Source organism: Cydia pomonella, chromosome 17 (genome assembly GCF_033807575.1).
Source record: "Cydia pomonella isolate Wapato2018A chromosome 17, ilCydPomo1, whole genome shotgun sequence".
Lineage (NCBI taxonomy): Eukaryota > Metazoa > Arthropoda > Insecta > Lepidoptera > Tortricidae > Cydia > Cydia pomonella.
Window position 1 is genome coordinate 15,064,319 of NC_084719.1, and position 27,719 is coordinate 15,092,037.

Genomic DNA, 27,719 nt, shown 5'->3' on the forward strand with positions numbered 1-27,719 from the left:
TGTATTTCAAAAAGTATTTTATGAGGTAAACATGTTTTCTTTCGTGTAGCAACTCCAGACCAGAGACGGAAGTATGGAAAGAGTGACAGGAAGGGTCGAGTGTCGGATTTTGACTCGAGAGCCAACTACGATGTAAGGAACAACGTTTTTTTTACGGGCCCCACGTTGGCAAAATGTAACAGTTTAGTCACAGATCATATAATACGTTTAGTACAGTTTTTGAGACTACCAGTGGTTTTCCTCATGCTCCACCGACTGAGAAAAACCACTGGTAGTCTCAAAAACTGTACTAAACTATTACAAGTCATTTTTCAAATTGTGTGCCATTGTTACAACCGTCCCTATACCGTGGTCGGTTGTAACAGTGATGGAGGACGGTTGTAATATATCCAAATAAAACCCACACGTAATTTCGTTTAATATCGTTACCCAAAAATATTCAATACTGTACACTATTATAATTCAGTGAAAAGTACTTCTTTTAGATTACAGTATTATTTTAAGCAGTCACAGCCTGTTACAATACCTGGATTAGCATATAGGATACCTTCACCCCGAAGATCGTCCCCAAGAGATGAAACAAAAGTGAAAATTTGTACGCGAGTGCCATTAGCAACTGTCAAGCGAAACAAAACACGGGCAGTTTCTTGAATGAAAAACAACCCTGTAGTTTACTCTCATATTTACATAATTTCCTCATGCCACTAAGTCGAGTAAATCCTTCGCTCCGAGGTTCAACGTCCTTGACACGTACAATACACCACTTCAGCCATTCTAATGTTTACGTTTATTTTGTATCATATTTTATTGTTCTCGTAAAACGCGGAGTGCCAGGACGTGACGCAGCGGGTACGTATATTTACTCGAAGTACTTACTAAACCTCACATTTCTTCCAACTGTTGTATTATAAAAACAAACTTTAATATGTGTGAAATACAGTTTACTTTTGGGCTCACACTCTAAAAAAATGCGATGTTAGGAAAGAGAGGAATGAATTTTGGAGTTCGTACTATAATTTGTGACCCAGTTTAGATTAGTTCGGATTTGGAGTGTTTGGACAATTTTGATTTACACAACATGAGAGGGATGTGCGAAAATTTGTGGGGGTTGCGATGATTTATTCAACAAGGTAAGTTTACTGATCAATAAGTCGAATGCGGTGCTGATTATCTGATGAAATTCATTTCGAACTCAATTTGCCCAGAGTGGAGATACGTCTATGTATATGCAAATCTTAATACTAACAATAAGTACATTGTTGTACACATTACTGTGTATACTCATTACTGGTGTAATAAAAAAAATGTACCCCCGAATTTGAGATCGAAAGAAGAAGGCGCTGCGGTGGTACATATTTTGTGGTAACTTTAATGTCGAACGTCAACTTTTGACATCAGGTGAGGTTTCGATGTCAACTGCAACTGCATTAGTGTTGCGGCGTCGTTGTTTCCCTTGGAGAATTTAATAACTGGAGACGCCTTGTCTGTAATTTTCTGTAGAATAAAGTCTGCCGATTTTTGCAGGGGAGGGGCACGTCAAATGTATGTCTATCTGTACGTAACGTGCAAATACTCGTAGCCATGTCAAATAAACGTCAGTCCATACAATACATATGACCATTGGCCGAGGTTTTCGACAGAGGGGTAAGCTGTTAACGGCGACTCCAGTTGTTAAATCCTCCAGAAAATAAATCACGGCATGAATGTCATAATCGTGGCAGTAATACGGCAGCGAACGTCAATCATTTTAGCAAGAAAATGTGTCGTTGTTGTCGCCGCTGTCTATCAATTTCTTTGATTAAATGAGTGACGGAATAAACGTAAAATCGCGGCAGTAATGCGGCGGCGAATATCACACGACAGCAACAACGACGCTGCAACACCAATGCAGCTGCAGTTGATATCGAAACGTCACCTGACGCAACGCCGTTTTTAGCTGTCAAATTCGGGGGCACGATTTTTTTCTTAGACACGTCTTATAAATAAAAAAATAAAAAAATAATAATAATAATAATAAAAAAAGCCTTTTATTTCTCACAGGTACTTAATTAACAAACCTAATTAGCGAAAGCAATACACTTGAATTAACTCTAGGTTTAGTATTTAGTTACAATGTTATAATATCAAGCAATTAAAATTTCGTTTTAATTTGCTTTTTTTTTTCTTTTTTCTATTTATTTATTTTTATTCTGCAAGAACCCCTCCTGTGAAGGTGAAGGCGTCCTCCAGTGATGACCAGTGATCTCTGTCTTTGGCAACATCCATCCATTTTTTACCTCCTGTTTGGGTGATGTCGTATGCCCACCTTGTGATAGGTCTGCCATGTTTCCTGCTTCCTGTTGGTCCTAACCATGAGGTTATTCGTAATGTCCAGCGGTCATCAGTCAATCTGGCTATGTGGCCTGCCCATCGCCATTTTAATTTTTGCGCGTAGTAGAGCGCATCGGTAACTTTTGTTTTTTGGCGTATGATGGTATTGCGTATTTTGTATATTTTTTTTATTTTTAGTATGCTTCTCTCCATACTCCGCTGACATGTATTTAATTTCTTTCGTCTTATATGGGTCCTAAAGTAGTACGTGGCTAAGCGGATGAGATTTTAAAATAATCTGCACACGCTCTACTGTTACAAACAAGTGTAAGTTTGATTTTTGTTCCTCTTTTTATCTGTATATTTTTTCCACAAATAAACTATTTTTATTTCTAATTGTATTTTTTTTTCAATGGTTTAATATTGCCCTACTCGTAAGTCGGAACTTTTTCGAATACGAATATTTAAGGCAATCGTTGCGCCGCAAGTGCGTATTGACATAAGTTCGAGTCACACTTAATTTTCATTTCATTAGTTTGTTGTTATTATTATTGTATTTAATTCATAATGAACTAAAATTACCCATGAGTTTTTGGGTGAGACCGGTTGTTGTGAAGATGCTTGAAAGCCTACGTAGCGTATCTAGTTCTCTTTTTTGGCTGCATGATGATGATGATGATATAAATCCATATTCCATCCAAGCGGTGCGTCCGTTCCCGCGAAAAGGTCTGAAAGGTAATCCTTGGCATGGCGGCCGCGTCGCCGGCCGGATGTAGGTGGCGCGTGACGGGGGTTGCAGCTTCCGCCCTGAGACGTGGCGAGCACTGGTTTTGTTCTCTGGTGCGGCTACCACAGATTATGTAGCAGACATCAAGTTTCAAATTTTCTTTGTTGTTTACTGCCGTGGTGCAAAAATCCCTAGTACAACTGGTCTTCGACAACACCAGATCCGCAGAATCTCTGTCTAATTCCATTTGATTTTGTTATCCGATTTTTGTTTTTTTATCCGGTTTGAACATCTGAAGTCATTTTCGTAAAATAATAGAAGCGCATCATCGTCATCGTTGTCGGCGAGGTCTTGGCAAATTTTGGAATTAAGAGGAAAGGGGACGGCCGCTTCTCCCATACAAAAGTAGTCTCAATTTTCCTCTCTGGATAATGACATTATAAATAAATAAATAAATAAATACTATATGACATTATTACACAAATTGTTAAGTCCCACTGTAAGCTCAATATGGCTTGTGTCGAGGAAAATGTTTTGATGTATATTAACAATAGCTATGCCCCTACGTTTGATTTTTTTCGATTATTGATTATTGTAAAAATTTGGTGCAAAAAACAGATTTCATACAAATTTTTAAGTGCTACTAACTTTTATAATAATTTAAAATTCGGCAAAGCTGTGGTTGATATACAACAAATGGTGTCAAAATATGTTCAATAATATTAATACCCAGAAAGGAAAATGAGGACGTTACGTTTCGTACGTTTGTATAAAAAGGCAATTTCCTCCACTTTCGTCTTAAGTGGCGAAGCTAAACCTCCATTGGGGGATATTTAGGAGTAGCCTATATACAATGGCATACGACATCACCCAAACAGGAGGTAAAAAATGGATGGATGTTGCCAAAGACAGAGATCACTGGTCATCACTGGAGGAGGCCTTCACCTTCACAGGAGGGGTTCTAGCAGTATAAAAAATAAATAAATAGAAAAAAGAAAAAAAAGCAAATTTAAACGAAATTTTAATTGCTTGTTATTATAACATTGTAACTAAATACTAAACCTAGCGTTAATTCAAGTGTATTGCTTTCGCTAATTATGTTTGTTAATTAAGTACCTGCGAGAAATAAAAGGCTTTTTTATTTATTTTTATATACAATGGCATTATTTAATCTGCGATTATATGGTTAGGTAAAATATAATATACTCCTTTCTCATTCTGTGCAGTGTTTGCTAGTATACTTTTCTAGAGTTGGAATATAAAATATACGCCAAATAAATTACTGGTCTATAAAAACAAACTATAAAGCAGTGCACTTTGAGCCATAGTCTGTATAACGGGGAGTACTTCGAGGAATCGTTGGGATTAATCCCTGCCGCTTCTTTTCGCCATCACTCTACGCGTCAGCATGTCCATTTTCACCGCTTAGATAGTTGGTAGTCCTCAACTGTACGTTTCTCTAGAAACTGCCTGCTTCGCTCAACTGTAGAATGAACCGTGACCCAGGTACTTTCGGACCGATATATCCTTGAAGAAAGGACGCACTCGCACTCCCATCTTAATCGCCGGCAATGCACTTGCAATCCATACAACTTATATTGTTATAGGTGTCCATGGGCGATGGTAATTGCTTAACATCAAGCGATTCATCAGCTGCTTGTCTCCAAAAATGATAATTTGAAATATAACGAGGAGCACTGTTCCCAAGTGTCACTACGCTACTCGGAAACATTTTTTTTACTGATATTGTTTAATGAATAAATATAGCCATTCCATGTAAATATCATAATATCTATATACATACTTACTATTTGTTTAGAGACCTATCGTCACACGGGCGGAAAGTGAAAAATATATGCACTACTCAATATTTTTTATCATCCAATAGTTCTTGTAGTAACGAAACGGCCAAGCCACATATTTTGACTATAAGTAAGTTGTAGAGTTTGTGAAGAGGGCTTGTTGAGTTTGAAGAGATCTGATAATTTTTGACAGTGCGAGCCTTATGGTTTTATCTTGGCAATATTTTACATGAAAATGTTTTTGATGGGAATTCACTTCTTTCTGTTAGTTGCTTATAATAATCTTCCATCCCCTAATTTTATGGGTTAGGGGTTATTTACTATTATCTTCTGTTAAATTCTGAAATACGTATCGGGGGCATCTTTTATACAATCTGTTGGTTTTACTAATTTCACATACAAACTTCAACCCCTTTTTCCCCCTAATGCCCTTTTCCGCCCCCTTTTCACCCTTACCGGGTGATTTTTAACCAGTGTTATGGGGAAGTGTTTCAATTAGTGTTACGGAGACCCGGCCCCATAACTAAAACTATCTACATACCAAATTTCAACCCTATATACTTAACAGCCTGCCCTCTGACATCAGACAAGAAGCCAACAAAGTTAAGTTTGATAAGAAGCAACGTAGTTACCTTGTAAACTGCATACAATATTTATTAAGCATATAGATGTAGATACGAATTTTATTAAAATATAAATATAAGAGAGTAGAGACTGCACGATCCCATAGTCAAACCGTGCAAACTGTTTTGTGGGACTCCGTATCTGTTTAAGATGTAACTTTTTATGTTAATAATGAATAATAATAATAATAACTAAATCCGTTCAATGATTATTGATTCCCCATACAAAATTTCACCCCCCTTGTCACCCCCTTAGGGGCAAAAAAATTCATGTTTTTGTCGTTTGTGCACTAATACTGTTCTACATACCAAATTTCAGCTTCCTAGGACTTCAGGAAGTACCCTAAGGGTTTTGATGATCATCAGTGAGTGAGTGAGTCAGTGACGAAATCGGGGTTTATTAGATATGAATAAAATCTAAATTATGAGAGCCATGCAAATGGAACATTCCAATTGCATTGCCATTATGCTTATTAAGTTCACTATTGACATTTTATTCCGAGAATTTTCTTTATCAAACGCAAGTTATGAGGCTTCAAAAAAACGACGAAGCGCTTCGAGAAAAGGTAGGGCCCTTGCGCTTCGCTTTGCTTGGTCGGCGCACTACCGTGCTGTTTTCTTGTATAAAATGTATGTAATTTAACCATTTATTTTAGATAGTTACTTTGATATTCGCTATTCATTTCAGATTTAGTAAATCGATCTGATAAATTCTCTTGTTTCATTGTATAGATTTTTACAAAAACTTGCGTTCCTTGTTCAAAGCCAAAAGCTTTTCTAAAGTTTTACCAAGCTACCCATATCAGTCATTATCAGTATAGAGTTTATTGTTGTCTGTTTATCTAAGTTTTATACCGCAAATAAGCAGTCAAGTGCAAAAAGCCCAGCCTCTGAAACCAAGGTAAGTAAGCAATACAAATAAATAGCTTCATGAATAATTCTATCTTGTTTACTCTGTAGGTGTTTTGCGTTTGCTGACGACGCTCGTTCCAGTACATTCGGCGCAGACTTAAACTCTCATTCGTATAATAGCAGATAGTTTATTTACTGAGGTAGTGCGGACACCCTAATGGCCTATAATATTTCTCACAGATGGGGCCTTTGCGTTTGTTTTTGCCTAATTCTGCGGCAGTAGGTAGTCAGGTATGATTACGGTAGTATTTATAATCATAGAGTTTAACAGCTGCACGTTTTCACACTCTTTTTGATATATACCTAACAAAGTACCTAAAAAAAAATAGTAAAAAAAATTAAAAATTAAAGTAAACTAACAATTATAAGTTAAATATATTTTCCCTTTGCTTTAAGCTGGTATTATACATTTTTTTCCCTTGTAAATTAACATATAATTAGTTGTTTTTAAACCCTGTTATTTATTATAATGAACGTTTGACACACGTACATTTTTCTTAACTTCACAAGGTGTTTCTTGGATTCTTTTGTCAACTAGACGTCTGTCAGTCTCTATATGTTTGTTCGTTGACGACTTTAGTGCTAAAGCATAATAAATAGCATGCCGACCAAATGGTAAAATAAAAAGGAGATAAAAATGTTTTTTAGAGTTACTTAACCCAGAGAGGGGATGATTTGTTTTTCGCTTCAACTCTATGGTCTGAGGCTTTTTCGACTTTAAATATGTGAGTGACCCATTTTAATATATTAAATATACATATTATGTTTGTGTCTCACGGAACCTTTATTATTAAAAAGAAATAGGGGTCTTTAAGAACTATTTTAAGTAAAATATTCACTTTATCGCTCCGAAGGAAAAAAACAGTTTCAATAAAAACGCGGTTTGTTTGATTTGGCAAAAAGTCTTCCTTTCTTATTAAAAAGACGTACAAGTGCTGCGAAGATACTTCCTTCCTCTTGTTATGTTTAAAGCAGCCTATTGTACCAGACGGATAACTTCGGAACCCTACACTGTGCATAACCAGCCATGCTCTTGGTCGATTGATTCCGGCTTAGAGTTTTCTAAGGAATTGAAGACTTCTTTTCGCGAAGACTTTTTTATTTCCGTTAATTTCAAGGGTGCATTCCTGAGCTTAAATTAAATAACTTTCTCAGAGACACCGGTATTCAAATTTTTTATCTTATAAGGCCCTTACGAAAGTGTACACTTGCTTTAGGCCTGTTTACTTATTGATTAGTGTTTATTTATTATTATTTTTATTTATTTGTGTAGTACGAGTTTATACTTTTTTTATCAAACGTACCTAATGTACTATCTCGGACGATCGATGTTCAAAATGACATTGATATGTTTACAGTTTTCAATTGTTTGGTGGATTTAAAGTGTAATGCCCGCAACGCAACGCTACATGCAACATAAAAACAATTTTTTTTAACAAAATAAAAATAACTGAAATACAAGAATTCAATTTTTTGACAATTAACTATGCCATTTAGTTTCCTTAAACGTACTTACCCATACCCTGAAGTTAACGGAATTAAAAAACACGGTGTATATCAGGTTTGGTTATAAGAAAAAAAAATCGGTATCACCTGGATCGATAACTAACTGAACCTATAAAGCATGAAAAAACAAGTCACTAAAACCCCCTGCATCATTAAATTGTAACACAACACACCCAAAGTTCAAACACTTTTATCTCATAGACATGGTTAGATAAAAAATACAATATGTTCCGTGTTTTATTTTCTGATCTGAGATTACACTATCTATCAACCTGACATCCAATTTTGCTGGTCTTTCAACAGTAAGCCTCTCCAATGTAGACTCCAAATATTAAATTTATTTTGCCCTTGTAAAAGGAAACACAGCATTTCCATTTTCTTTAAAAAAACATCAACGCTCAATCGCATTAGGAGCTCAAACAAAATTGATCAGCTAATTTCATCACCATAAAGATGGAAGAAGGAGTCGCGGAGGAGTTTACGATCAAATGAACGGCTAATGTTATTCAGTCAATACCATAAATTTGATTTTACGACAGGTGAGTCCCTCTCCATATTAAAATGTAAATCACACGGCCGATTTAATTTCAGGCTTGGAGAAACTTAATGCGCGGGTCGCCGGGGCCGAGCTATTAGCCACTATTCTGTACCACTGACCTACGGAACAGTTTCAGAGTCACTCTAACAAGATTTGGATTTTAATTAAAATCTTGCTCGTGGAAGCGAGGCGCTTGAAAAATGATTACCAAGTTGTATGTGGTGAAGGCTTGTTTAAAAGCTCTTAGGGAACCACGAAGTACAGTTTGTAAAATGTTTATTTTTAATTCATTTTACATTACAATTTGGGTATGATAAAATAAATTCAGGTGTATTTGAAGTGTAAAGTAACTTTGAATGTAATTCTGTTTTACAAGCGTTTTATTAAATTCGTCCTGTGTAATCAAAATTCTTTTGTGTCGATTTTAATTCACTTCAAGTGGTCGGATTAAATTTAAAGCAAAAAATACAGGCACGATGGCAAAGGTTTTTTATTATTTAAAACAGCTTATTTAGTTGTACGATGGCTCTTTCTTTGAAAATATAGTTTAGTTTTTTAATACGTTTAAAAATAATAGAAAGCCGAATATGACTTAAACCTAAATTGGCTTCAAACGTTAATAGAATATAGGTAGGTAAAATACACTGGAGAATGCTTCAAGTCATTGCGAGTAATTACATATTTTAGCAATACCAGCATTCAAGACAGAATAATAATCAATCAAGAATTCAATCTTTAAATATGTATAGCACTACAAAACGATACATAGCTGCGCTATGAGTTTAGGTTAAGCATTGAGCAGACAGCCGTGCGTGACCGGGATCGCGGATATCATTGTGATCAAATTGTTATTTTTTCGTTATTTTTAACAAAAAAATAATCTAGGTAAAAGTTCGAGATCTAAAATAAATTTCATATTTTTAACTTTTGTGCAAAAAAAAAACAAATTTGTAGTGATGCGTTTAAGACCTATGTTCGTGTTTTTTTTTTTAAGTAACTAAAGCGAGAGTTGTTTTATTCGGTTTCGAATCGATTAAGCCACTAGACTAGACAAAGGCCTCAAGATTGATATTCATATTTTTGGCAACTGTATCATGATCTAAAAAAACCGGCCAAGTGCGAGTCGGACTGGCATTTCAATGGTTCCGTACATCACAACATTTTTAACAATGTTTTCCTGATGAGCACAAATAACTTGAATACGAAGGCTGAAGGCCGAAAAGTCCGGGAACAGAGCGGCTACACGCGAGGCCGAAAGCCGAGCTGCGGGAGGTAGTACAGCGTTTAAATGCGAAGGCTTAGGCCGGCTCTACGTAGGGCTGAATGTTCGAAGCGTTCGAGAGGCACGGAGGAGATTCACACAATGAGCTCTTTCATTTGATATATAACACAATATAGTATACAAAACTTTATTTTTAATTCACTCCCACATTTACCCCCAAAAGTGACCCCTATATTTAAAATTCATTTATTTACGTCACATGTCAGTCTTTGAGTCACTGACTTATATTAGTAAGTATGTGTAACAAATTTCCACTTAATTGGTCCATTAGTTCCTTTTTTTTGTTTATCTAGAAACCAAACAGTAATATAAACATACCAAAAATGCAATACAAAAGATGTACCGCAACAAAAAAACACAACAAAAAGACTTAGAGGTTCATAACTATAAATTATGTTAACTGAAATATGTAGTTTCGGAGCAAGTAGACAGATGGACAGACAGACAGATGATGACGAGTGATCCTTTAAGGGTTCCGTTTTTTTTTTCCTTTTGAGATACGGAATGTTTCAAAAACTCTGCTGACTGACGCACGGCACCTTAATAACTGCCTTTATATTGATAAATCAAGGCTTTATACAGATAAATAAAATACGTAGTATTTATGTACATAAGTATTGCAAAAATTTGCGGCACTCTCAATATGTATTCTAGAATTTCTTGTCTTACAGATCGTTAGTGTAAAATTTATCGTCACTTTAAGGGTAAGCCAAAAAATATTTTAATGAATATTTCGAAGACCAATATCCAATTCCAAATTATTGAAACTTAGAACATTAATGAACTTACTTTTTATAATAATGTCACACTATAAATAAGCCGGTTACACTATAAATTTCCGATCGAAGTGGACTAACCTTAAAGTGATTATTAAATATGAAATTGAAAGTATTTATCCGAGGAGTGGGAGGCCAATTCTGAGTTACGAGTTTTGATCTTGTTTTTAAATAGGTACGTCTATGTCGATAGTTCAAGCTCATTGGTGCGAGCGAAATGCACTGGCAACCGTGTCATTAGAAATCTCACTCGCGCTTATTGGTGCGTGAGATGCATTGTGAATCGTTTCAAGGTCTTATCATAATAAGACCATACCAACAAATGTTTTGTTTATAATTATTATTAATTGTCCTAATCTCTTAAGATTAGTTACTTTAAGTTGTCCGCATCACCTCTTACGCGCTCGATTACTTTTTCATATTAGTTTTTCTGTCAAGAACTATTCTAGGCATACCTTTTTCAGAGACGAGTTCCTAGTTACTATAAGAAACATCTATTCGAAATAGATTGCTTTCAAAATTCGTTGGCTGGTCTAAAAAAGATAGTTAAAGGTAAGTTGTTTTAGTACCTAAGTATAGTTATATCAGTTATTTTTCTATATTATATAGATATGCATTAGCTATTAAGTTACTTATTTCAGTTAATATAATTTATTATTATGAACCTCCAGCTCGCGTAGCCAACATGCCAATCGTTAACGCTCCGTAGCGAACGAAACGCAACTGTCACTGTCGCATTCATATGGAAGAGTAATAGAGAGAGATGACTACGCTACGCTACGGAGCGTCAAGCATGTTGGCTACGCGGGCAGGTATTTTTGTTGTATTTTTCTCTTGTTACGGTACATCTTTTGTATTTGTATTGCATTCTCGATATGGTTATATGACTGTTAGGTTTCTGAATTAAAAAAAAAATCGGCCTCCGGGTCTCATTAAAGACTTGTCTTTTATCTTTGGCTCGATAACGTCTGAGTGCTTCGTCGGTTAATTTGATTCTATTGGGCGTTTGGAATCTGACTGCAAACAGTGCAAACTAAATTTGTTTTAAACGTCTAGTTTAGTTTGCTTGTTTTGGATGTTTTTCCCTGGAACCCGGTAACAGTAAAAGTAACAGTAGACGGCTACTGTATGGTAGATATAAGTAAAAAAATCTGCTTAATTTCATTTCTGTGTTGAGATACAGTCCGAACTCAGTTACAATCTCTATGTTTAGAGATTATCTTAACTAAGTTTAGCCTTAATTATATAATTAAGTATACCAATATCTTAATATTCGTGATACCTATAGCCGATTTGTCATTTGATTTGGGTATCGGATATGTTGCCATTAGAGTATTGCCGTGATATCGCCACATACGACAAAAGTACATGACTGTAATGTTTTAATGTATATAGTACCATTGTATGTTATCTGCCATGGCAGGCATGCAAAGCTACCTAACCTTATGTTGAGGGTAATTTCATGATGAACACTTAATTTTTATTTTTCTCCTTTTTTTTTCTTTTGAGGATTCACAAAAGAAAAAAAATGGAACCCTTATAGGATAACTTTTTTGTCTGTCTGTCCGTCTGTTCATCTGTCCGTTATTCAGTCCATCTGTCTATCAAGATCCTTTATCTCGGGATAGCTGAAGGTATCAAGTTGAAATTAAAACCACACACTCAGGTTAAATAAATTCAAGCTTCTAAGTTGACGTAAAAACTACACAGCCGTTTACGCCGCTTAAAACGTATACTCAAGGGAATAAGTGCCTTCCGTTGACTTAAAACTATAAAATTTGGCAAGTAATATCGTCTACTAAAAACCCTCGGTGGGAGAGTCCGACTCGCACTTGTCCGGTTTTTAGTTCTTTCTGCAGTTAATAAATATAAAAATAAAAAGCTTTTAATTTCTCGAATTCGTACATTGTTTACGTATTTGATTTTTTTTATAAACTGTTGAAGAATCCTGTGTTGCGATTATTAACTATGTTTCATAAAATAATCTTCTAAATTGGGGTATCTCTATTCAACGGCTGCTATAAACTTTTTCTCATTTTGAACTAAAACAATTTATTACGAGTACTTTTTTGTCTTCATTAAGGCAATATGATAGAAAAAGCTTTTTCGTTGAAAAAAAATATAAAAAATCACACAAGTTTATTAAAACTAAGTTTTATTTATCGCAAACCTGTCTACTAGAGTGAGTTTTAATAAATATGAGAAAAATAAAGAACACAACTCTCAAATACTAGTACAATTTCTGATAACAAATTTGCAGCAGAACAGGTATCTAAAGCAAGCCATTATAATAATGCAGGTGGTATCGAACCGACTGAAACTAGAAACATTTGTATTCAAACGCAAGTTCAGCGTGCAAAATGTTGCCAATAATTCCAAACGTGGAACCACGACTTCCTTTCTTACTTAACCTAACAAACAAAGGTAAACTTTATCCCTTAGCGCAAAGAGCTCAGTTCTATTTTGAATCAGATATTGGAAGAGTCATATTGCAAAATCATGGAGAGTCCTTCTTATTGAATGGCGCTCATGAACCGTAAAAAGATAAAGGATGCTTCCTGGGGTTAGCCTTTAGGGTTTTATTTCCTCGTTCGATAAAGTACCTGTAATATTATCCTTATAGATTTGCTCCGTAAGGATATTATGTGGCAGCAAGGGCGTCGGATGAGATAAAGCTGTAATACCTATGGATAGTGCAGCCGTTTACTGCGATCATGCTGGATTACGTAAAGCTGCAGATACACTAGTTCTGGCATGAAAACTTGCAGTATATTTATAGATTCATCTGTAATTATACAAGTTAATATCTAACTAAGCCAGGTGTCAATTTGCTGCCTAGCTTACAAATAATATGAAAGCAAGGCTTGAATCGGTTTGTGTATGTAGGTTAGGTCCATATGTACCTAGTGTTTAATTTAAATGAGCGGCGAGGGTAAATGAGAAACAATATTACTTAGTCAGGTTATAAGTTCTGTCGCAAAGGTTTTGACTGATAAAATGTAATACAAAGCCATTGATAATAAAATATAGCCATGACTTGAAAGCTTTGGGTCACGGATTTATTTGCAATTTATTTATTTTAGGATTGTTATTAGAATACGCGGCTGGATGGAGAAAAAATATACTTTACAAAAGAGAGTAAAATCAGTGGCACATTAATAAAATTGTTTATTTGTCCGACAAGTAATCCTTCAGAATACCACAATTAAGGAGTATACGTGTTTCCAGCTTATCTAATTTCTCGTTCCGAGGTAAAACCCTTAATTTTTGCATTGGCAACAACTTCAAGGTTTTCTTAAAAATTAGTGAAATTATAATTATTATAAATCACTCACCACTAAATAATCTTTTGAACGATAAGATTAAATACCTAATAAGAAATCTATACTCCTAACTTGTTTATCAATAAAAACCTTTGTGATAGAACTTATGACCTGACTAAGTATATATTAAAAATAAATTAGGTCTTAGGAGTCAGGGTCTGAGTTTCTACAAAAAATAAATATGAATTCAAATATCAGCCACAAGCCACAGTCGTGAACCGAACCCGGTAAAGAATAATGATCGAAGTCTATTTTCTTACGGGGATTAACAATGCAGTGTTGCTTATAGCACAACAATAAATTATTGCAATGGAAATCTGTATCTACGATCACAAGACAATTAAGGAAAAGAATGTCTATGGGTTGATGTTAAACCTGTTACTCACAGAGCAGCTTGGCTTTTTCTTCAATGTTGACCAGACTAGAATATTAATTTGTTAAATATGTCTATGAACTAACCTAAAATTACTCGAAGACTTCTTGGAGTCGTTTGATATTGTACTTTAGAGATCTATAATTGAACCTTTGTTTCTATTTTCAGTATGTGAATATAGATATACTCGTATTTGAAAAACATATGAATAATATATATACGAATTTTCACGATAATAGGAACCAATGCCGCCCAAATGTTTTTATACACCGTAAGGTAACTCAGCGAACAAAAGTTTGTCGGATCCGGCAATTCTCGCCATTCTCATTCAAATACGTGAACGAACTTTGGCGGCAGGTGTTCTGTTGTGCTGCCGTCTCAATTTGCCCGGGGTATCCAAATCTGTACAGGATACCCAAACGAGGAAGGTGTGTTGGAGTGCTTGAATTAAAAAGCAGGCCAAGTGCGAGTCGGACTCGCCCATGAAGGGTACCGTACCATTTATGACGTATTCAAAAAAACTACTTACTAGATCTCGTTCAAACCAATTTTCGGTGGAAGTTTGCATGGTAATGTATATCATATATTTTTTTTAGGTTTTTCATTCTGTTATTTTAGAAGTTACGGGGGGGGGGGGACACATTTTTCCACTTTGGAAGTGTCTCTCGCGCAAACTATTCAGTTTAGAAAAAAATGATATTAGAAACCTAAATATCATTTTTGAAGACCTATCCATAGATACCCCACACGTATGGGTTTGATGAAAAAAGATTTTTTGAGTTTCAGTTCTAAGTATGGGGAACCCCCAAAATTAATTGATTTTTTTTCTATTTTTGTGTAAAAATCTTAATGCGGTTCAAAGAATACATCTAATTACCAAGTTTGAACAGTATAAATCTTATAGTTTCGGAAAAAAGTGGCTGTGACATAAACGGACAGACAGACGGACATGACGAATCTATAAGGGTTCCGTTTTTTGCCATTTGGCTACGGAACCCTAAAAATGGGAAAAATTCGAAAATTAAAATTTTTCCACTACACAACATACACCAAAACGCCTTTTAGTTAGTATTGCTTTTAGATAAGTGTTACTGGAATATAAGGTTATCTAGGTACGTATATTGAACTGAATCGCATAAAAAATTACATCTGACGTTTCAGCGTCTTTTTGCCCGTGGTTCGGAAAAAAATTGAGGAAACAAAACCTGTAAAGTAATATTTTGATTTATTTGTATTTGTAAACAAAATCTCGAAGATAATATTTCCACCCAATTTATTTTAATTAAATATTACTAATTTACTTAATTATTTTGCGAGATTCACGTTACACGTGTTACATTTTCATTATATCGAAATCGAAATTGTTTGCTGTACAACATCATAGAAATAAAATCTATAAGTCTGTGATCTTTGAGGGTCTAATATCTGGAATGAAGTATAATCATTGAAACGTACAACTACAGAAGATTATTTTAACTAACCCTAATATTAGTTGCTAATGTTACAATACACTTTCGGCCTAATAGTATTACTTCTGTACTTAATTAGTTGGGCCAATCACTCGCTCCGTGATTGATATTCCTTTGTATCTAAGAAAATAGATGGTTTTGGTTAACACCCACGCGGCGTAAACAACCTTTTGCTTAAAACATATGTCTTCTAGCCATAAATAACACAAGCTTAAAATCATCATTAGAACTTTTAAAACATTAGTTACTCGTAGTAAGTCGCCATGTTACGATTACTCATTAAACAAGTGGAATATGCCACAAGGACAATTGCTTTGTGAAAAAGGTTTTTCTATCCACAGCCCCGCATACATAATTTCAGCATAAAATCAGTTACGTATTCAAAAAACTCTTTCAGAAGGAAATTTTTAATCGAGTCCCTTCCTTCAATGAATACATAATATTCATTGGAATTTCTACATTTCTACGACCTAGTTACAACTTAAGCTAAAAAAATAGTTTAACCATTATAAAAAAGTACAGTCACGTCTGAAAATATCGAGACGAAAAAAGTGCCAAAAATATGTATACACGACCTTAATATATGAGCAATAAAGTCATCAAAACTTATTTTTGGCACCTTTTTCGTATCGATATTTTCAGACGTGACCGTGCCATTTGTTACGTTTCGGTCGCTTTGAAAATGAAATTATTATTCTTATTCTAATTTTCTTCCAATTTCCAAATCCAAATATTTCGTTCAAATTATACTTCGTTTTTTTAAACATTAGAAAAATTATAAACAATATTGATGCGTCTTTTATTAAATATTATTGAAAAAAGCTTTTTAAAAAGCAAAATAATATCAATAATCGTATATGATTTTTAGTTGTCACATAATATTTGCTGTGACTTATTTTACAGAAGTGTTTTTTTTAATAAAAAGACACGTCAAGAGCGCTTTCCTCCTTTCTAATGCTAAAAAACGAACTATAGTAGGTACTATAGTAATTTCGATTCATTTTTCGAATAAAATATTCCAGCTGTTTTAGTATATTGTCTTGGAGGATTTAACAGCTGGGGACGCCTTGTCTGTAAATTTCTGTACAAAACAGTCGAACAAAACATGACTATTTGTTCGATGAGCACAGCATCCTGACCATGATAGCGGATAGGATTGATTGTCCTTATATACGACATTACTGCAGTGTTCACATCTCTAACAATGCTCAAGTAGTGGGGTGATGTGCGCACTGTTGCAATGGAGTATTTATTTGTGTACATAGTCATAGCAATATAAAAACCTTAGATATAAGAATATTAACGTAGATAATAAGATAAGGATGTATTATGTATTATGAATCCTTGTTATTTGAAATAAATGATTAATAAGAATAATAATAATTGGCCGAGGTTTTCGACAGAGGGGTAAGCTCTTTAAGGCGACTCCAGTTGTTCAATCCTCCAAGTATTTTGTAGGCCATCAAGAGCATCCAACCTTTTTTTTTCAGTTCAACCAACACCCTTAGTTAGAAAACACAACATCGTAATTTCCTTTATTTTTACAGCATTTCTATATTGGCATAGCTTTCCGTGCTTTTATAGCTATCTACTTAGCTACTCACCACCGGTGGGGGGAAGCTTTTCACTATGGTTGGTAGTTCCTGGTACGCTGATTTGCATCATGACATGAGTGACAGTGACATTCTGGCACCATTCTATATGCCTAACAACAAGGCGGCTTGACTCAGAACTCAGGAATGGTGTAGACACCATTTACCCATTTATTTTCGAAAAACCAAACTAGTGTTCATAGATAATGAGTAATATCTTGGATAATTTCCTTTGATCACGTTCAGTAATATTGCGGCAAAACTTTAAGATTACCATATGTGAAAATCCGTACAAGTATTCCTTTGAGTTTCGTGTTCAAACCATCAAGCTACTTCTGCTGTTGACTGTACATAATTTTAATGAAATCTCACTCAAACGTTAATAATTCAGTTTAATATAAAATGCTATACGCAAAAGTTTCGTGGAAAAACTCAACTTTCTCCCGTTTTTCGTATAGCCCAATGAAATGTTAATTGTCTATAAAATGAGTTCACTTAGGTATCTACAGTTCGCTGAAAAGTTTTACGTTTAGAATCACGTTACTGGTTTTTTGTTTTACATAAATAATAAACCTTATTATATTTTAGAGCTCATTTAATTTTTTATAAAGAGGTCATCCATAAAGTATGTCACACGAATTTCAATATTTTTTTAGGTACTGTATGTTTTCTATGTATATACCTAAGTATATATATATACCTATATATTATGTAAGTGTATTGTCGCCTAATACCCACGACATAAGACTAATTGAGATTACTGTGGGACTAATTCAATTGTGTAAGATTGTCATTTAATAATAATTATTAATTATTATTTAGTACCTACATAGTAGTATACAGTGTGTAGTTTTATGAAGCTTGTTGAATTTATACAAATACCAACATAGTAGTACAATGTGTAATTATAATACATCCGCAAATTAAACCGAGGCGTAGGATTCAGTGCCATGGAACGATTAAAAATGTTCTTGCCTTGCCTTAACTAACAGAGTAGGTACTTCATCACTTGTGAGAGTTCTGACGTCACGTCCGTCGGTGCGACATTTTGAATAAATACAAAACAAAATAAAACGCGTAATTTTCTAGTAAAACAAATGAAAGTTAATTTATTTGGTACTTTACTATCCTTAGAATATATAGTCGTATCAAAAATACAGTAGGTACACAAAACTCGGCTATTGACAGAATTTTAGAAATAACATAGAGATGTAAAAAAACAAACAAATGGTGTTGGCTACAGTGTTTGGCACCCGTTACGACAAGCGGTAATATTTTTCGATTTATTCGTTCGAATGTTTTTAGTGTAAATGGATTTGCGTTGAAAAATGCCCGTTTATATCCTTGGTGGACAGGGCTGCCTTTGTTGAAGTTTGTTGATAGTTTTCATTAGAGAGATAATGTCCAATGACATATACCAATGCATAGAACGTCAATAAAATTTATTAAAAAATTTGTAATAGGGACCTAATATATTTTGGTGGACAATTGGCTTACTAGAAAATGCACTATTAGTCGTAGGTACTAAATATAAATGCATACAGGTAAGTCAATGAAGATAATCCTTACGCCAATTCGAAATTGTTCGCCGTTTCGCAGAACTTGCTATAACCCTTAATCATACAAACAAACGGTTGTGTAATTAGTAAATACCAAGCCTAATAATCGACATCCGAGAATTACCTTAGTAGTGGATTATCAGAACATAACAAGGTATATATACACAATTAAAAATAGACACTTCAAAACTAACAAGCTGAAATCTTTTGTTTTTAGGACAGCCCTAACGTAGCGCTTTGATTTCTAGTTTTAACAAAAACCTGGGGGCAATGTTGAAACAAAAGACCGTACCTACAGGGGGTATTTTTATTGGACCAACGCTCGTCCGATTGCTATAAATATTAGGAGAACACATAGCGCTTTTCCATTGATTAATTGTATTGTCGACGTGTTTTTGTTTCTCGGAAGCCAGTTCGAGACAAGCGAAGCTGTTTGCGTTTAGCCTGTATTTGTGTAGTGTTGTTTCTTTTTTACTTTCTTTGTTGCTTTAGCTTGAAGCATTACAAATTACTTACCTACTTTAAACTACTCGTACGTAGGGACATTGGCATTTGAAATAGCGATGATAATATTTAGATACCTACGTTCACCCACGCCAGTCTAATCTGCAAATCAGGCTTATATTTGCTGACATTCCTTTGTGACGCTGACCATCAAAATGTCATATTAATTTAAAGAGGACATAGTGCAGTATTTATTTTTTATGAAACGACACTTAATAAGTACGACGCTTGTTAGACGCTTACGTGTTCGGAAATCGTTGTAAACAGTCAATTGTCTTTTCAAAGGCCGATGTACAATATTTATTGCCGGGTGCTGTAAATTGATATCAAGGAAAAAATGTGTTGGTACAGAACCCTTGGTGCGCAAGGCCGACCAGCATTTAACCAGTTATTTGATTGAGGATATGGTATTCAAATGGATATTTTGACTTTACAAAAACCAAATTAATTTTACTCATGTGTGACAGCCGGCATTGTAATAATGATGAAGGTACGATTTTCTGTGATTTATTTTCGTCTTTCTCAAAGACTTCCGGAAAACAATAGGCTGAGTATCAATTCGAATTTAATGGTATTTTATTTTTAACCCTATTGTGCTGCTTTGTTATTGACTAAACAAATAAACGCTAAAAGTAAAACATTTCTGTCATTTATGACATGACAATTCTAAAAACTTGGTAATTCGCTTCTCTATCGCTATCGCAGTATCTGAAGTCCTTGACAGCCTAAAAATATTTCTGACAACGAACACTTAGCAAATCATTGATTGTTATTAGTGCAAATAGTTCTATCTGTGAGTTCCTGTAATTGGCTTTGTATTGTTACCTAAGTCTGTATATTGTTTTTATAACTGTGAGTACTCCTTAAACTAAATAATTAAGAGAAGGTCCAAGCGCTCGTCCACAAAGTAAACCCACTACACGTAAACTCACATCATTAGCAATATAGCAATAGCCTATAGGGCATTATCATGTCGAGCACGGGGAAGCAGAAGGAGTAAGGAATCAGCATCAATTAACAGAAGGCTCTGTTTGAAAACATTCTACAGCATACAGATGTAATCTAATGACTGGTAGATTGATTCCCTTTTGGTACGGAACCCTACTTGCGTGTCAGCCAAATGACGTAATTCAAAACGGGCGAGTAAAGTTACTGCTGTTGCATAATAGACTACAGCCCCTAGACACCGATTTACATGATTTACAAGCATATATGTATATGTACAATTATATATGTAGCATGTGCTACAGACAGATCATCTTGGCGGTCTACCATTTTTAACCATATCAAATCGTTTGGACAGGGGTGGTGGACCTCTCGCTGCACAGCATCATAGCGGCGATGCTGGGCAGCGAGAGTAATTGGGATGCGATGGCCTCCTTCTGCGAACAAGTCATGTCGCAGAAGGAGGAGGCGGAGAGGTAGTGTAATAAATAAATCTGAAATCTGAATTTGTGAGGCTGATCCTAATGCGTCGCCTCTCCGACGCAGGCGGCGAGGTCGAAGGCGAAGAGCGCATGTTCGCCTCGATCCCTAATGGGGCCAGCGGGTACGGGACCCGCATTGCACGGCTCCACATACGTCGCCGAGGGGGATCAAGCGTTTCTGATCCCCCTCCATTGTGCGGGTGTCCTGGCGTCAAGCCGGGGCTGCCGGGGAGCACAATGGTGGAGTGTTCTCGATCCCATGGCACTCTCGCAAACGGTAAAGAGGGCGAAACGCCGGAGTGGGTTTAGTGGGTAGGGCCAAGTTCTCCCCCTCCCCCCCTCTCACCAGGTGAGAGGGGACAGGAGCGGCGAGTCCCACACACCCCCCCATCATGGCCTTCCCACGGCTGGGGGGACGGTGCGTAAACGCATTCGCCTACTCCGTGAACAAAAAAAAAATGCCAACAACGTAAAGAGAGACCGAAGCCCTCTTACACGTATACATACAACGCGTTTGGCCAACTATATTGTTACACCTGCAAAAGAGCCTTTAAGACCAATTTCGGCCTGGCCAGCCACATTAGGACCCATAATCAGCGTGATCCGAAATTGCTGAGGTCGCCGTCATCGAAATTGATGAGGAGGACTATACATGTTCTGAACATAATGTTCACAAAGGCTAACGGTCACTAAAGAGACAAACAAACCGCACTCAATCGTATTGGTTTGTTAAAAACTACACACACCCTCCCTCCACCCACCCTCCTATACACTATTTTATACTACATCGCTCTCAACTGGTTATATGTGGTTTAATCTAGTTATTTATTTCAGTGTTTAATATGTTTTTCGCGTTTGTGTTACAATATAAATTTAATACACCCTGCTATCATTTTACCCAGTAGTGTTTTCTGAGACAATATTTGCAAGGCATTGACATATATTTAAGGACGGGCCTTAAGGGCACTAGGATTGGTGGTAGTTCGTCACTAGTAGCGGTGTCCCTCACGAATTCAAGCCAATCGTGCAGTCTAACACAACTAGTTGCGACCAATCGCGAGCTTGATGCGAACTCATCAACCAATCGCGCTGTGGTGTTAGACTGCACGATTGGCTCGAATTCGTGTGGGTGACACCGCTGTACTGGCCCCATTCTTGTTGCCCGTAAGGCTCGTCCTTAGATACATGTCAATGGTGCAAGGTATTTTGAAGATACCCAAATAACTATTGATATTCCTGTAATATTTTAAGAGTTCCCAGGAATATGAAACCAACTGTGAAGTATAAAAAGTTTATTTCAAAAAATGTAATTATCTGAATATGTCCAATCATCTCAAGAAAACATACACAAACATATTAAAAACAAAGATCGCGTCGATTGGAATGTCCTTCTGTTCGAATAGGTTTATTAGTATGGGAGAGAGCCGTTTTACATGCTTCATCTATTGGTAAGTAAAATGATCTGCGTCTTGCATGTAGCGACACGCCTGATACCCTTATGAATTTATGGCTCAATTCAGACGGAACTTTGCCCGGGTTCGGTATGAGATGCTAGGTAACAGCATTACAAGCATTACAACCTTGGCGGAGTCACTAACGTGTTCTTACTTTTTAAAGCTTTATGAGCTACAAGAAATTATTTAAATGAAATGGAACTAAATGCGAAAAATTTTTTGTCATGTCATAATACATTGAAATTTTTGTGACATGGTTTCTACTTTAAAATACTTATGTGATAAATGAGTTTTATTTTCAAGAATGGCATTAAAAGAATAAAGCAAAACTTAGTGCAGCTCGGAAGCTAGCAAAAAACCGTGTTTTATAGCCGGTTAGCCAACATTTCAAATTGACCTTCATCAGCCCTTTCGCTTGGCGTTTCGAGTCCGTCTTCAGTATTGCCAGACAATAAAAAAAAATTAATCAATTTTTAACCGACTGCCGTTGTGATGCGTCGACCTACTCGTAATAATGTAGGTGCACATTTCACAAAGTCCTGAGTGCTTGTATCTAGTTTAACTTACTTTCAAAAAGATATAATAAATAAAATCGCGAACCGCCCTGTATATTTTCCATAACAATTTTTGCAAAGTCATAAAATCCACACAACGCGCTCATTTGTCAATTGACACCTCACAAAACGATACCAACAAACACCATCTACTGGGACACGTGTTATCCAGTCCAATCTTTCCCATTGTCGAACAGAAACACTCCATGTCCCGAAAAACCAAATCAATACGGAAATTTCGGAATCAAATTTGGCAAATCTATACGGAATTTCTGTAAAATTATTACTTTTTCCGAGGTTTGACGATTCCCAGATAATGCAAATAACAAAAAAATTGTTTGCATCTAGTTTACTTACCTAACATTACTTTAAAATATGCTTTTAAAAATCTAAAATCAGTTCTTTCGTAGCTAAGTATGCATGTGGTATGTGTTCCGCAGCTGAGTATGCATGTGAGCCGCCCTGTACCTATAACCCCATAACAATCTAAAACAGCAATAAAATCCCGCAACGCGCCATCCTGACACCTCACCAACAAACGAATGTACACCATCTATCGGAACAAATGTTATCTATTCCAGTTAACGACGTGTAGTCGGAAAGAATCGGTATCGGCCTGCGTAAATCGTCCGGAACCGACAGAATAGACTGTTTGTTGCATTGACTAGTTCATACGCGCATGGGCGTTATTCTTTTTGCATTGCGTTTTATTGCTAGTCATTGGTTCACCTAGTTGCCTGAAGAAACAAATTATTCTTGTGGTGAACAAGCATCTGAGGCAAAGAATTTTAGTAAACTGTAGCGACCTAGTCAAGAAATGTTTTTTCATTGTTTTAGGATATGCAATTGAAAATCAGATTAATATGGATTTTTATACACTTTCCATTCTGATATTTAACTCCAAAATCCATAAATAACGATACTATAAATTTTATTTACCAATCTCCCTTTTTTTCTCAACCATTTTTAAATTGAACCCGTTTAAATTTGTATGGTGCCGATAAAATTCGTTGATAAAATTTATCGAAATATATACATATACGTGATTAATAGGTCCACCATAGCTGTCCATACCCATCGTATATGTTTTTTTTTTATACTACGTCGGTGGCAAACAAGCATACGGCCTGCCTGATGGTAAGCAGATATGATGTGGTCGTACAACAACACTAAATATAATACATTTTAATTGGCTTGGGGATGTTATGCCCATAACGTTATGTGCTATCTAACGCGAATTAATGCACGAAATGCATTCCGTTATTACATACGAGTTCTATTTAGTCAGTAAATCTTGACAATGGGATATTAACATAATCCTGATATAGAGCCCTCTGGCATACAAATCAATTGCACTAATTGCCAGCTATATATTCATGAGAACCATGATCTGAATAAAGTGGTTTTATTTTTGTGGACTAAAAGGTGGCTCATTTTTATATGCCTATTTCATAGAACTAAACTGAATTGTACATATAGAACTGAATCGCGATAATTACAGAAAATAATACTTACGATAAACAATCAGACACATTCTCTATTTACCCAATGCACTTTCCTTTGTAAATCTATCAATTAGACTCGGCTCCTTCTTTGCCCGTTGTGTATTATTTCAGTGAAAGCGGAATGTCAAACACCAGAAGTATGTTATGTAGGTCGCTATAACCATTTAATAACTGTCTATAAGGTAGATATTATTTTAAACTCTTACTTAATACCAGGTTTATGTTAGTATCATAGTTGTTAAATCTGAATGTACTTATTTCACACACGAGTAATATGGATAATATTACTAATGTGTTATCAAGATTTATATTAACTTATACCTATTTTATGAGATATTATTTTCCCAATTTAACATTCTCTGTTTTTAACACAGTTAAGGGAATACGATAATCTCGACGTTATTTCGTAACTAAAAGCATTAAAACTCGACACAAAACCAATTAAGTTTCATGTCACGTTTTAAGTAGGTATTAAACCTCAACTATGCATAATCTAAAATCCTTTTATCAACGAGAGATTATTCCAGCCACCTACAGAGACGCTTAACTCAAAAACCATCTCGGATAGCTACTTTTAAAAACGCATTAAAAGTAGAGCTCAAACGCCGGCAGGCCAGCGGCTTACAGTGCATTTTTTGCACTTTTAACACAAGCGGGGGAATGTTAGAATAAGAAATAAAGTAAAAGTCTCAGGAGAAAATGCGAGTTGAATAATGGATAATTTTCTATTGAAAACCATCTGCGGACTGAAATAGGACGATGGCATTTTGTCATGCAAGCGCACCTTAATGGAGCTTAAGAATGTCGCGCTTGGGTTAAGATTCTGACAATAGCCAAATATGTTGAGTGAAAGAGGGGAACTGTAGCAGAAATTTACAATCGTTCCGTATTCATTTATCTAATTTAAAAAATGCATGCGCGAATATAAATCATGATATATTGCAGTACTTACATAGAATTGAACTTTAAGGATGTTATTGGTGGTTATTTCTGTGCATTTGTTGAGAAAAGTACCAGGACCACATATAGATAGCTTTTACCCTAGCCGACTGGTATCAGCTAGGATGGCCTTCTACTGGTAAATTGGTGGCAGTAATCTACGTTGATTAAAAAATGCGTGTTATTATAAAAGCCAAAATAAACAATAAGTAAAGATTAATTGAACTATATAGTTATGTAGTAGCCAACCATAGGTTCTAATATCTTTAGTTGTCTATTATAATTATAAATTAGTTGTACCAATTGAAAATTGCTAAAATGGCAAGGAGATACCCTGTAGACAGTAGACAATTTTAAGAAACATAACTTATTAAGGCGATTTTATCTTGACGAGTTTAAGAAGCAACTATACGTATTCAACACAAGAATCCTAACGAATGTCAACATACTTCAATGGCTCCCAGTTTAAAAAAATATTTGATTTTCACACTGTTATTGTTACTGTTGTGTGTGTTCTAGACCGTTGGCTATTAACTTAGGCTCTCAGTTTACAACTTCAATATCGATGACAAGTCAATTTTCTTATCAAGTTTCACATTCATAAAACAATGTCGTATTACAAAGGGGCCCTCATTTTGCGTGAAATCGAACACTCGTTGCGCTCAATTTTCTATAACGTCAAAACGAAACTTTTCAATACTGAGGTATCGAATTCTTTTCAGGTAAGAAAGTAGCCAATTTCTTTCTGCATTGAACAGGACAATGGCGGCGACGTTAACTTGACAGGCTTTGTTGTGGCTCTCGCTGCCTGCCTCCTAAGTATTGCGCTTAGATTAACGTTACAGAAAGAAGATGCGATGGAAATAATAAAAGTGAATAGCAGCTTTGCAAGTGTGATCTTGTTTTGATATTACCTTATGGCTCCTCTACACGATGGCCCAGCGCTGGACCAGCGAGATGCCCATGCGTTGGTTATGGACCCTCTACACCATAGCCCAGCGCTAGACCAGCAAGATGGCCGTGCGATGGTTGTTGGGCCACGTGTAGATGCGTACGCACCATCGCTGGCCCTCTACTTTTGATGTGCGAACAAACCGACACCGTGGCCATCCCATCGCCATCCTGCTGCGCGATAAGCCATCCGACACCACTACCATCTCTATACACTGGCCCATCTTAGTGGGCCAGTATGATGGCCCATCATGTAGAGGAGCTATTACTAGCAGTGCATCTTGCTCATCCCTACTAATATTATAAATGCGATAGTAAATCTCTATATCTGTCTATCTGCCTGTTACCTCTTCAAGCGTAACCCCTGAACCGATTTAGATCAAATTTGGTACCGACGGAGATCTTTTGAGTCCCGGGAAAGAACATAGGGATAGCTTTTATCCCGGAAATCATTCCGGGAAATGTGGAAGGACTTATTCTATGCAGGCATTTTTAGTGAAATGATACACAATCAATAACTGTTTTAAGTTTGACAGCCACTCCTTGGATAGCGTGGTTAGCCAATTATTATTGCCGTGGCTGTGAACTCATGTTAAAGTAGGAGCAACTATTCGGAACCAAAAATTACATTTATATAGGACCCCAACTTGTCTTAATCTCTCCTAGCCTATGCGTATCCGCGGGACAGGGCTAGGGTTTCTGTTATCTCGACCTTTTTTATTTTTCGAGGCATTTGAATTCTCGACCAGGATTTCTCGAGTTTCTCGAGTATCTCGAGAAATTTTTAAAGTTTCAAAAAACACCATGTTATTTTCATATTTTTGCTTTATTACAAATCAGACTCCTATGAGTCGTAGGTAAGATCAGTAATCAAACAAATGGTATTTTTTTAATTACCATAAATTGCACTGAATAATCAAAAATTCAACAACACACAAAAAAAACTATAGGTGCAGACGTGCGCGCCGGCTATGCGATATGCTATAGCGTATAGGTTTTGTATTTAACAAAATGTAAACCAACCATAATATAGTACTTTGCCAATAGGAATATATCAGGATGGTTTGATTTATCAACAGTAATTTAGTTTTGTAATATTTGTTATTACATGGCCCTATAATTCGTTTTTTAGCATCAGAAAGAGGATAAGCGTTCTTGAAGTGTATTTTTATTGAAAAACACTATTGAAAAATAAGTCAAGGCAAATATGTAATAATAAGTATAATAACTATTTCTTTTAAGCATTTTTCAATAAAAAGCAGTTTCAAGATTGTTTGTCTTTTTTCTAATGCTAAAAAACGAAGAATAGTAATGAAACTAATGAATCTAAAACGAGACGAACTCTTTAGACATTTAAGGTTAGTAGTCCAAAAGTTACAAAACATGAAAATTTGTTGAAGCCAGAACGATAGGGGACGGATCAAGGCAGTTTTTTATTTAGTTGTTTAACTAATACTCGTAAATTTTTATGTACTTAACTGAAAATGTAAAAAAAAAATTGGGTAAATTTATTTAACTATTTAAAGAAATACACTATAGACACATCACGTGTTATACGACGATTTAAATAAATAAATTTATTTATTTATTTTA

The 27,719-nt window shown here is 35.7% G+C and overlaps 1 protein-coding gene across 1 annotated transcript in view; it reads left to right on the forward strand.

Moving 5' to 3' along the window:
* The window catches only part of LOC133527165 (uncharacterized), a 29,549-nt gene extending 8,828 nt beyond the window's left edge, over positions 1-20,721 (forward strand). Inside the window, exon 3 of the mRNA XM_061864057.1 lies at positions 20,600-20,721. Coding sequence (XP_061720041.1) covers positions 20,600-20,721 — 122 coding nt within the window. The remainder of the gene's footprint in view (positions 1-20,599) is intronic.
* The last annotated feature ends 6,998 nt before the right edge of the window (positions 20,722-27,719 follow it).